This window comes from Phodopus roborovskii, unplaced genomic scaffold (genome assembly GCF_943737965.1).
Source record: "Phodopus roborovskii unplaced genomic scaffold, PHOROB, whole genome shotgun sequence".
In the NCBI taxonomy this organism is placed as follows: domain Eukaryota; kingdom Metazoa; phylum Chordata; class Mammalia; order Rodentia; family Cricetidae; genus Phodopus; species Phodopus roborovskii.
In genome coordinates this window covers 641862-655340 of record NW_026126744.1, presented here as the reverse complement: position 1 = coordinate 655340, position 13479 = coordinate 641862, and the positions used below count along the sequence as shown (strand labels likewise).

Genomic DNA, 13479 nt, shown 5'->3' with positions numbered 1-13479 from the left:
CCAAGACAACTGTATAACAATTTTAGACTTCTAGATGAATAGCTACCGTTTCAAATGATAATCAAAATTCTGAAAGTGTATGGGAAAAAGAACTCACTGTGAGCCTCATTTCTGCATTCTCTTTTATAATAATTCATTGTTTTATTTGTGTGTAGTTGAAATGACTAAAAAGAAAGATGTTTTAACAAACTGTCAAATAACAATTTATTCTGGATTAAATTAAAGGAGATGTAAGTGGTGGATCTGCTATCAGATTTCATATCTTCCAAGAAATTTAATATTCTGTATTCCTTATTCTTAATTTACTACAAGCAAGATTTCCTTGAGGCACATTCAAAATATATATACTTATGTGTAAAAATTCTGCTTTTTTAGAATAAAATGATACTAAATGCTTAATAAAAGGATAATGCATATAATGAAATATAAATCCACAGAATTGACTCATATTGTTAATTTAGACAACACTAAATGTGTTTTATGACAGAGAAAGGGTTACATGTTCCCTGAGATATGTAGCTACCATGCAGATTAGAATATTAAATGCACTGGAAATGACGATTAGTAGAAAAACTTTATTTCTTAAAAATTGAGCAAAAGTCCTCAATTTTAATTCTGTATTTGAATATGTTAATATTCAAATCTCATTCAAAAAAAATCAAGTTTACCCTGAACTTGAATAACTTTAACATCTCTAACCACTTTATAAACATTGTTGCTATGAAAGTACCACAAGGGATCCCTGTATAACAAAGGTCAGAAATGTCCACCCAGACTATAATGTTCTACCATGCGATTCATCTGAGACTGATTATTAGTAGAGCCCTTTATTAAAAACTGCTCTGTAATCATTTAGCTTTTAATATTTTTTGTGCACGCTATCACCCATAGACATACTTACACTTTTTATTGCTTCATATACTTTTATTCCAATTTTAAGTAATGGTCATTAAAGTAAATGGAAGATATTATGCATTGCTAAACCAACATGGTTCATCTCCACTAGGCCAGCTTAAGCGATGGAGAATGCAGAAGCCACCTCAGCTAAAGAAAAAGAACGGAAAGGATTATAGTCTCACCACTGGGTCTTAATCAGCTCATAAGGCTCATTTGTTGCCTAGTGACAAATAAATGCTAGCTTTTTCTGTACCATTTAGGCCATGCAAAATCATCTTGCTAAGAAAGCAAAATTACAACTCTAGAACTTCATTCAGCATGAAGAAATATATTTCATGTTGTCTTATTTTCATGTAAAAAGTTACTTCAGGAAAAAAGTGACAAAACATCAAAAATAAATACCCACAAAAAGGGTAATTTTGGCATCATTTGCATGTGAACTAAATGAGAATTATTAGAATTCAGTAGGGAAAGCCATTGCCAATGTAGGCTGGGTTTTTTTTTGTTTTGTTTTGTTTTTTTTTTTTGTTTTTTTTTTTTTTTTTCGTGTTCCTTCAGATTCGTTAACTGCAGCTCTTTTAGAAAAGTGTACTGCAACTTTTAAAACTTAGTCCAAGACAAGTTACACCTTGGTAAATAAAAATTAAGCATAAAAGAACTGTGCTTTGCCAAGGGCATTACTCACTGTAGCATCATTTCTACAAACTGGTCAGCACACACACACAGTTAAACAGCAAAGCTCAGGATAGATACTATATTTATTGTGGGATAATGTGCAAGCGGTGTTGTTCTTTAGTTACAGTTATAAGAATAAAAGCTGGAGAAGGGTTGGGGGTGAGTGTTCCAGGGTGAGGATCCCAAGTGAGCAGGGTCCCAAGGTAAGGGACTACGTGGGAGCATATTAGGTTCCATAGTAGATGAAGATGACCAAGGCAGCGAGGTGGAGGGAATAACGCACCAGACAGATCGAGCTTGAAAGAGGAGTTTATTTAGAAAGGGGAGTGAGGGAGGAGGAAAGAGACATAGAGGCACTGGGAACAAAAGAGGAGAGAGGTGGAAAAAGAAGAAGTAAGAGAAGAAGAGGGGGATAGCTAGTGGCCAACCCAAAGCAGGAGAGAGACAGAGTGTGCAAAAGAGCAAAAGAGAACAAAAGAGAGCGTAAGTGGGCAGAAGTCTGACTTTTTTGTGATTTTTTTTAAGGGATGGTTCATTGCTTTTGGTAGGTAGGAAAGGGATGGAATAAAGGAATTTAAGAAATACTTAAGGGGTGGGATTGGTAAATCATGGTGGCTTAAGAACACTCACAAATGCAGGCTGTAGGTTTGGTTACATTGAGTCAGCAGAAAAACACGATAGAAAAACACTTGAGGAGGTATCTAGAGTATGGTACTTCTGTCAGTGCACATTAAAAAGAAGTCTGACTTTTTAAAGGGGTCCTTTACACCTGCCTGCAGACTAGTACTCATGGAACCCTGGGCTGACCAGAATACTGTCTGGGTGCATTATGCCAGGCTACGGGGGAAGGCCAGCGTAATGCCAGAATTACAAGAGGATTAGGAAACAACTTTAGAGATAGCTGTGTTTAGTTAAGGAGTGGGCAGATGGCATGTGCCTGTAGCTCCCAACACAAAACTACAGTGGATCTCTTTTCATCACCAGAGGAACAAAAGTAAAAGGAGGTGTGACAGGAAGGCAGTGCAGCACCACAAGGAAAGCATCTGCCTCAGTCACCAGGGAAGGAGAACCAGACTGGGAGCAGAGTTACATGCCAGAAAATAAATGGAAAACACTGACTCTATCTTAAAGAACATCGTTTCTTTGTACTTTTGGAATAAGTAGAAGTATTTTGAGAAGATTCTTCCTGAACTAATAGTACAGTAACACTGAATTATTTTGTTGTAGCTTATAACACACATACAGTGATTATATATATATATATATATATGTATGTATATATGTGTGTGTGTTTGTGTGTTGTTGTAGTAACACAAACAATTAAAAAGCATAAAGACTAAATTAAAATTAGAAGTACATGCTTTCCCAATTAGAAAAACAACAAACAAACAAAAACCCCAATAAACAAAAAATAAAAATGAAGGAAAAATATTCAGTATGAATAGTGGGCTTACACTGTCAATGAAGCCTAAATGGTTAGAATTATTTGGTCACATATAAACCTATCTATTAGAATATAAACACATATGTATATAAGGTTAGATATGTGCTGGGTGTATATATGTAAATGCATACACACACGCATACACATTGTATCACCATCCTTTTCAGCTAACCTATCTGCCATTCCTCTGAAGTTTTGGAGAAAATAATACTATGAACTATTTAAACATAAAATAAATCAATTAACTTTCATTCCCTTCTGTCATATTAGACTAGTCAATAGACTTTGCCAACAGCAGTTGGCCTGCCAAATGAAGGAGGTCTTTAGCATGGTCATGGTCAAGAACACTAGTCACTTTTTCCATGTTAAATCTTCTACTCCCCTGAAGTATAGTCTTCTAAACTCAAGAAAATTACTGCAGAGCACAAAGTGAAAAGTGACAAACATTTTATGCCCTGCTGATACATATTTAAAATGGGCCCTTACTGAAACTATCTAAAAACTTTCAACAGACTACACCTTTAAAGTTATTTAAAATTAAAGTTCCACACATGCTGGTTAATTCTATGATGTATTCATGTAGTTTCCTTTCTAAACTATTTATTTCATGGCATGATTAACCAACATATAGAATACCAGAGGTTCCCCAGGAAGATTTATTGGCTCTGCACTCGAGGGATTCTCATTTTATTATTCCAAACTCTAACAGAGTTTTAATAATCATGATGAGTCAAGTGTGGTAAATGTACATTAGTACATAAACAAATAATATTTGGATATATATACATATATATATACATATATATGTACATACATATACACATGCACACATATGTATACATATATATATATATATCACTGTATGTGTGTTATAAACTATAATTCTTCCCTTGAACTATATATGTTTGCATTAAGAAAATATAAAAACTACAGATTTGTTTTCAGTAGTGTTGTTTACTTCATTCCTACTTCAATAAATGCATTGTGTTGGCAACATAAGGCTCCTCATTAAAGGGTACAATTTTTTAACAGCTTAAATAATGTGCAGCTGTACTGGGAAAACATAAAAAAGTATAGTCAGGATGAATACACACACACACACACACACACACACACCAAAATGCTTTTCTAAACGTGTGAAGAAATTAAATATTGTTTTGTGTTTTACACAAAATGTTCTTCTAAAACTGTGAAGAAATTAAATTTTGTTTTGTGTTTTATACTTATACTGGAGTTTGTTCGCAGTCAAAAAGAACAGTTAACACTTACAAAGGGCTGAGAAAACAATATGTATCTTCCCTTAAAGATGATTGTTAGTTAGCAAGGCTCATCACAGCTGAGAAAACAAACCTACTGAATCCTGTAATAAAGGTGCCTTTACATGGTAATAGCAAAGTCATAGCAACCTCCTGTGTTCTCAAGTGAACAACTAAAACTTTCTGTGCTTGTTCTTTAAAAAAATTAATCTTTCTAGGTGCATCCATTTACCTGAGGCATAGAAAGGGTTGGGGGGGGGTACCTGGACATGGGAGGGGCCAAGGAAGGAAAGAAAAAGGGGAAGGTAAAATAATTCTATTTTAATTAAAATTTACTTTTTTAAAAAAATATTGATGCTAAAATAGTAAGATAAGGATTTTCTGATATGTTTTGTCCAAATCTCTTCAGCTCTGCCTGATTGACTCACAAGATCAGACACGGTGAACTGAAAGAGTACTCAAGGGGTTCTGATTTGTATAAAAGTGAGGGACACATCTATGATCTTGCACTAAATATGAGTCCAAATGTATCAAATAACATAAATCCAGATACACTGAACCTGATAGAAGATAAAGTGGGAAATAATATCAAACACATTGGCACAAGAGACAACTTCCTGAACAGACAGAAAGATCATTACTTAATAAATGGGAGCTCTTGAAACTGAAAACCATCTATAAGACAAAGGACACTATCAATGGGGCAAATCGGTAGCATACTGACTGGGAAAAATCTTCACTAACTCCATGTGTGACAGAGGGCTTATTTCTAAAATATATAAAGAATTCAAGAATCTACTCATCAAAATACCAAATAATCCAATTAAAAATGAGGTACAGATCTAAACAGAGAATTCCCAAAGATTAATCTCAAATGTCCAAGAAACAAAGAAATGTTCAACATTCTTAGCCATCAGGGAAAAGAAAATCAAAATGACTCTGAGATTCCATTTTATACCAGTCAGAATGGCTAAGATCAAAAACAGATAATGCTGGAGGGGCTGAGGAGCAAAGAAAACACTCCTCCATTGCTTATGTAATCTTGCACAGCCACTTAGGAAGTCAATGAGGCAGTTTCTCAAAAACTTGGAATCGATCTACCACAAGACCCAATTATACACCCAATACACTTGCTCAACTATGTTCAGAGCAGCTTTATAATAACCATTACCTGAAAACAACATAGATGTCCCTCAACTGAGGAATGGATAATGAAAATGTTGAACATTTATACAGTGGAATATTACTCAGATATTAAAAATAATGAAATTTGCGGCAAATGGATGGAACTAAAAGAATATCATCCTGAGTGAGATAACACAGTGCCAGAAAGAAAAAAACATTGTATGTTGATGGAAGATGTCATTCTGTAAATATGTTTCTCATACTGGTTAATGAATAAAGCACTGTTGGCCAATAGGAAAGGAAGATAGGTAGAACTAGGAGACGAGGAGGAAAGAGGCGGTAGTAAGGAGGAGTCAAGATGGAAGACAGAGAGAGCAGAACACCAGTGGCCTCTCTCTCTGGTAAGATAAGAAAAACATGGAAATACATAGATTAACAGAAATGGGTAAATACTTAAGACAGAGCTAGCCAATAAGAAACTAGTAACTGGACAACAGCATTATATCTAATACAGAGTCTCCGTGCATTGTTTGGGGCTGGTGCAGCGGTGGGACAAGACCAGCAGTGGGCAGAAAAACCTACTCCTTACAGTATATACTCACTCATTAGTAGATATTAGCTGTAAAATAAAGGGTAACTATGCTACAATCCACACACTCAGAGAGCCTAGTTAACAAGAAGGGCTGAATGGGGGTAAGTCCAGATCTCCCCAGGAAGGGGAAATAGACTCCATGAGTAGACTACAGGAAGGTGGGGATTGATACAGATGAGCAATCAGGCATCAGGTTGGGAGTGGATGGAGGGAGAGAGTATGGTAAGAGACAACTGGAAAAGGGGGCTTTTCAGGGTCAGATAAAAACCTGATACACAGGAATCTCCCAAGAATCTACAAGATGACCCCAGCTAAGATTCCTAGAAATAAGGAATACATAGACTGAACTGGCCATCTCCTGTAACAAGGAAGGATTCAAGTGGAGGGATTGGGAGACCAACTCAGACACATAACCTTTGACCTTGGGTCTGTCTTGCCAATGGGATGTACTATGGTAAAGGTGGCCTAGAGATTGAGAAAGTGGTCAACCAATGTAGATTAAAACCCATTCCAGGAGAGTAAGCCTACCCCGATACTGAGTAAAGCAGCAGGGCATACAGGCTTGATGGCCCAGAGACCTAGGATAGAAGAAAACACAACTGGAGGGGAAAATATGTCAATGTAATAATGCCTAATGATATTCAGCTATACTCATAAATAGGTGCCTAGCCCAATTGTCATTGGAGAGGCTTCATCCAGCAACTGATGGAAACATGCAGACCCACAGCCAGAGCTCAGAGAAGCCTACAGAAGATAGGAAGGAAGGATTGCAGAAGCCAGAGGGATCAAGGGCATTACAAGAAAACACACATAATCAACTAAGCTTGGCTCATAGGAGCTCATAGAGAAGGAACCAATAATCAGTGAGCCTGCATGGGACTGGTCTAGATGCTCTGTATGTTACAGTTGTGTAGCTTGGTCTTCTTGTGGGACTCAAATAGTGGGAGTAGGGACTGTCTCTGACTCAGTCTTCTTCCTACCAGATGCCTCTTCCAGCCTTAATAAGAAAGGGAATGGCTAGTCCCACTGTAAGTTGATGTATAATGGCTTGTTGATATCCATTGGAGGCCTGCCCTTTTCTGAAGAGAAAGGAGTAGAAGGAGGAGTAAATGGGGCTGGGTAGGGTAGGTTGATGGGAGGACTGAGAGGAAAGGATGAAGGGGAAACTGGCCAGGATGTAAGATAATGTAATAAATAAGGAAAAATAAAAATAAAAAAGTGATGGCAGTTGTTTTAATTTTAGAAATATTTATTAATGCATAGTTTTTATTCATCTAATATAGTAGTGATCATTTAATTTTGAGTGTCCTATATCCAAAGATTCTAATAGCCTTAGCATAATATAAATACTTATCCATTCATTCTTTTATAGCTATATTATCAGGTAGAAAGTCACAAGCTGCATTTTGGTTATTTCCATTATGGAAACAGCATTCTTGACATCATTCATTAGAGTGTCTTCTCATTAGTCACAGGAACACATTTGTCTCCCACAGCTCCCAGAAATGTACTCCATTATATAAACAGACAACATCACCAACAGACATGGAGAAAATCATGTGAACCACTAATCTCACCAGGCAATGACTTTAACTTACACAAATTTTTTAACAATTTTGTTCATGTTACATATGAATCTATTAAACCAAAGTTCTATTTGAAAATGTATTAAGGACAAAGCACAGTAGCTCATGCCCAAATTCTCAGGACCTCAGAGGTTGAAGCAAGGATCATGAGTTCCATGCCATTCCATTCTAGGCTATACAGCACAATCCTGAATCCAAAGTAAGGTAAACAAATTTAAAAAATAAACTATATTATAGACAGAAGATGGATTATAGGAAGTGAGAACTATGAATTATAACTTTTATGTAGACTTCCTATATGAAAACTAAATTGATAAAAGACTAGAGTCACTATTACTTTAATTTTTCTAGTACAGTCCATCTCTTACTTTTAGTGTAATAACCCATAAAAACACAAAGAACAAGAACTCTTAATAATGTGTGGATGAAATAATTTTAATCTCTTCTGAGCTATAAATATTCATTTTTTTCAGTAGAAACCTTTTTTGTTGCCTGAAAATTGGGGTTCCAAATATTCAGAATACACTCAGGTGTTACTTACCTCAGTCAAATGGGGTGTTGGATTAAATCCACAGAGATTGCACACTTCACTCTTGCACTCTGTGCAGGTGTTGAAGTTGGGAGGATCCTGAGAGCCTACGTTTAGTTCAGTTTTGCAAAGAGGACAGGTCAGCTTGGATTTGGCCATTTTATCCGGCTTGTGGGTGAGCAGTGCCTTTTCAGACTCAGCAGGCAGAGGCTTGCTGACCTTACCGGTTGGGGGCTTCTTGTCTTTCTCTATCATCTTCACTACTGGAACTTGCTCAGGTTTGGACTCTGAGCTTTCAGCTGCTGGGGCTTTTGTTTCCTTTTTCACAGGCATAGCCTTGGTTGGTGCTGGTGGGAGCTGACTGCTGGACTTGGGTAGTCCCTGAGCAGCAGGAGTCTGTGATGGGGTAGAGGCTGGCTTCGTTGGGGCTGCTGGCCCAGTCTGTGGATGAGTTCCGGGCTGGCCTGCTGTGGAAATTAAGTTTGATGCTTGGCTAAAGATAGATGCTCCAAACCCAAACAGTTTCCCAGTCACAGTTTCTTGAGGAGTTGTGGGTTGTGATTTGGGGGCGTCGGTGATACTACCTAGATTCAAACTGAAACGCCTTGATTGCTCCTGAGGCTTTAAAGACTGCTGAGATGGGGGTACGACTTGGCCAGTGGTAGGTCGTGGACCAGAAGGTGTTGGTGACCCTTTTGGCACTGGCTTGGCATCTGGTTTAGGACTCATCTTGGTTTGTATTTTCTTGGGCTCTTCCTTCTTGGGAGTTGGATAAACGTGCTTTGGATCCTTGCTCTCAGAAATGGGTCCAGGATGTGACATAATTTTTGAGTCTGATGCAGGCCTAGGCATGGCTTTAGACTCAAACGGGGTGGTTTTTTCACCTGTTGGTGGGAAACTTTGGGAGGGCTTGGCAGATTCTGTTTTTAAAGGAAGAGCTGCCTGTACTTGTGCCTGTGGTTGCGCTTGAGAGCTCAGAACATCAGGCTGTTTTGTCGCTGTTACGGAGGACTGGACATCTGCTTGCGGATCTGCCATCTTGGGCTGCTTTGGTTTAACATCTGGAACAGGGTCCTTGGCTTCTTCTGGTAGGAGCGCTGAAGGCTCCCTGGGAAGGGCTGGCTCAGGTGTGGACTCTGCCACCGAAGGCTTTGGGGCTGTAGCTGGGGCAGGTCCATGAAGAGTGGGCTGCTTCACCAGTGGGGCTGGCTTTTTTGACTCAGGGGCTCTGGGGCTGTCCTGCTTGTGTGGAGGTTCATTCTTTGGAGATGCTGGCTGGGATGGAGGTACAGGTGGTTTGCTGGCTGCTCCTGCAGGAGGTACAGAGGCAGTCTTCAGACTGGGCTGTGGTGAGGATGGGATTGGAGCCAGTTCACCTCCTAGAGCTCTTTGCATCTGACAGTTTAAACAGAGCCATTCTTTGATCTGGAAATAACATATAACCATCATCACTAAGATAGTACTATAAAAACACACAAAAAAATTTAAAAGTATGCCTGCCACCATTTTAAATTCATTATTCCAAGAATCAAATACAGTCTTTATTTCAATGAAACATACAAACTTTCACTTTATGGGAGACAATAAACCTCAGAGTTTAAAGCATGATCTATTTTAGGGAAAATAAACAGGAAAATAACATGATTTTATTCTGCCTCCAATGCTAATTTTGTTATTCTTCATGATTTGCTCAGACAGGGTGGTTCTGGAAATAGAAAGTAATACATAATAAAAAAAACATGAATTTGAACTTATTAGATTCCATTAATATGTGATGATATGCATTTTTCTGCTGTTGGCTCACCACCAGGTTTTAGTTATACAACCCAGAGTAGGCTGATCAAATTATGAAACATTACTTATTGCTTTAGTTAGAGGAATATCACTTCTACTTCAAGTCAACATATTCACACATGGAGAAATAAAAATTAACCAAGCTAAGTTAGAAAGAGAATTCTAGGGACAACTCTCTAATTATCATAAATAGCATGATTTCACAAATAAAATATTTATTTCTTGTAAACTTACTTCATCAAGGTAAGTGTTTCAGAGAGTACATATGTATATAAACTACAGAAGGGAGTAGGGAGAGCAAGAGTGTACATAGGTGAAAGAGCTACATATATGTACACACACCCACAATTATGCCCATATTTCATATGTCATTGATTATGAACAAGGGTGGAGTTAAATGTAACAAATTACAAGGTAATCTAAGTGGGTGACTTTAACATTTTGTATGATTCCAAAATATTTATCACATTTGTGTTCAAATAAAATTGTTTCAACCCATGCCTCAATATAAAAAGATTTTGCAATCTCATTAACAGCAAGCATATGACTGGAGAATTCTACAATGTCATATTTCCACTTTAAATATTAAATTAAAAATAGAAATATTCATGGTAAGTTTGTTTTCAAAGTAACTGTCAGGCACCTGTGTATTCCTTATATTTTTATCTTTAACTTTCATTTTTTTTTTTTAATATTGTCTCAGGTATGCCTAACCTGCCTCAAACTCACTGCCCTACTAGGGAGCCCCTTGCACTTCTGCTTTGCTTGTCTCTATGTAGTAGTGCCAGGATCAGGTGCAGGAGTGCAAACCCAGGGTCTCACATATGCTAGGCAAGCTCTCTGCAAACATCTACATCTGCACCTGCAATTACACTTTGCAGCTTTCCCACCTGTTTGAAGCAGTTCAAAAAGTAAATAATTTTTGTACAAACAATGCTTGAAATCATAGAGTAGGCAAATAATTGCTGCTTCTGTAAATGCTTTGGTGAAATTCATCTGAGGTATAAAGGGATTTTTACTCCATAACATCCCCTTCTTGATGAAGAGCTCTGTTTAGAAGCAGGTTCCCACTACCCAAATGGCCAATTATAACTGTCTTACTAGTTTCTTTCTCTCATGCATTTTTCCAAATCCTGACATAATTAACTTAAACTCTCATGAGCAAACAAAACAAGAACATATAATTAAATCCCTAACTCTATATGTATAGTATATCTTATTTTTCTACTTTCCTACAAAATTTCTCTTAAGTTTGTGGTGTGTATCTGAGTTAATAAATGTAAATTACAAATTTCTAGAGCTAATTCTTATGACTACCACTTCCTTTATTTCTGAACAGTTGTTATAGCCAATGTAGATGTAATATGTAATCACTATCCATTACTTTGCTCAACTATTTATTGAGCACTATGCATACTACAAATGCCTCTGCAGTAAAAATCCAAAGTTGCACATCTACTGGCAACCACAAAAAAGTGAAAAGTCAAAAAATGCATGTTAAAGCATAATGTAACATTAAGAGTTTTAGCTATTCAAAAGAAGTTTCTGAAAAATGTATGTTGATTCCTTCTTTCTTGCTAGTTTCTATCTCAGGTTTGTACCTGTAAAATATTTTGAGGAGATGAACTTATGAGTAAAACTGCAAATTCTTCATGCCCATATTTAGTCCTTAAGTGCATGTTTGGCCACTTTAATATTAATATAATACCACAATATATACAAGGTCTAGTGTACATAAATTCATGAAATGCCTTTTATATGGCTAAATTAAGTGATTTGTTGTAGTTTATAAATGTAAATACTTTTATGTCTACTTAGACACAGAAAGGAGGCAAGGAAAAGGAGATAAGATACATGTGTAGCCATACATCATAGAGAATGGTCTTCTCTTCGCACAACATTTCCTTAAGCATACTTTGCTGTCTTCTCTTTTTTCCATTTTATGCTACTTTTGCTTTCATAAACAATGCATGAGACATCTCATCCTTATATATTCTGCTTCTCTATAAGAATAAGAGATCAGATCATTGCCTGTGATATGACAATACAAATAGCTTTTTACCCTCTGAGGATGTTTTAGAAAGAGCTGCCTTTTAGTTCATTTCTACTGGCCATATCTGATGAATATCTAAATGAGTCTTATGTCACTACTTAACAATCTTCACACATGCACACATACACATTCACACAGACACATACACACATACACTCCCACACACAAATGCACACACATATACACACTAGCTTGTGCCTTAATACACTGAAAAAATGGTAAAGCTCACAAGCAGCCTTAGCATTCACATAACTAACCAAGAAAATTGTGAGACAACTGATACTGATGCAAGTTATGTTTCCCATGAGGTAAATGAATGCAAGGCCCTATCACCCAAGTTATAAAATTTTGTTGTCTTATTTTTATTATAGTTACTATAAATTATTCTCTGAATAGGTCTGCATTTGGGTGTAAAAGACAATTCCCATTTATTCTTTCATTTTCCAAAGTCATTCTCTCTCACTCTGGTCCTCACATCTCAAATTATACTTCCACAAGAGTAATATTTCAAATGAGCAAGAGAAGCAGTTAAATCCAGTTTTTACTATCAAAATCTGCAGTTGATGTTCTTATATTGTTATTTATATAGTTAAACTATGACATGATCTTTGTTCAAACTCCCCATAGAATTTCAGCAACAAGTATAAGGGACTGTTTTATGTTTCTCTGAACTCAAAAGTGTATTTGACCTTCTTAGCCTCATGAACACAAAACTGTTTAGCTCATACAAATTTTAGTATGTAAAAGTGTTTAATTTTGCTTACTGCAGCATCTCTTTTTTATGCTGTGGATCACCACTGTTAACACAGTTAGCACAAAGGCTTTCATACTTATTTTATGGTTCCACACATTTCTCACTAGAACCCTTATCCATTCTGAACCTAGACAGTCATTCCCATATGTATTGAAACTGGAAAGTATATAATTCCATAGGCACAAATATTTCTTGTATCTGAAATAGTAATTTCCCTATTTCCTTTTCAAGGTTAATACCTTGTATCTAATGCTGTGTGAACAGAGGTACCTGATATACCAACACCATCAACCTGAACACTTGCTGCCAGTTACACTGGTGGCCATGTCTCTTTAACAGGTGCCCCTTCATTCCTTATTTCTGTATCTTCATTTTATGACAGCCATGAGTGGGGGCCTTGGAAAATGTTAGCTCCTAATAGATACCTAAGGCTAAGAATATTAGCCCAGTGCCTGGAGTAGGTGGTCAGTGAAATTTCATAAACTTCCAAACATTACAGGTTATTTACAGTGCTATTAGTCATTCTCAGAACTTGAACATAAGAACATATTACTGAAGATGAATAAGAATATGGAGCTACCATGTTGGTACTGATCTAGAAACCTCATCCCTTTGTGCTATGCACACGACTGAATACAAAAGTAATCGTCAATCTTGTCAATCTTACCTAGGTGTGATCCCTGTGACCTACTATAGCAACTGGCCTGGAAAGATATAGCCATGGTGCAATAGTACCATGGACATCATGGGAGTAACCAGCACTCTGTGAGTGGA

At 37.0% G+C, this 13479-nt stretch overlaps 1 protein-coding gene across 2 annotated transcripts in view; it reads right to left on the bottom strand.

Moving 5' to 3' along the window:
- Pclo (piccolo presynaptic cytomatrix protein) overlaps positions 1–13479 on the bottom strand; it is a 360398-nt gene that overhangs the window by 321441 nt on the left and 25478 nt on the right. For both annotated transcript variants that reach the window (XM_051174921.1, XM_051174920.1), the window contains exon 3: positions 8117–9529. In XM_051174921.1, coding sequence (XP_051030878.1) covers positions 8117–9529 — 1413 coding nt within the window. The remainder of the gene's footprint in view (positions 1–8116; positions 9530–13479) is intronic.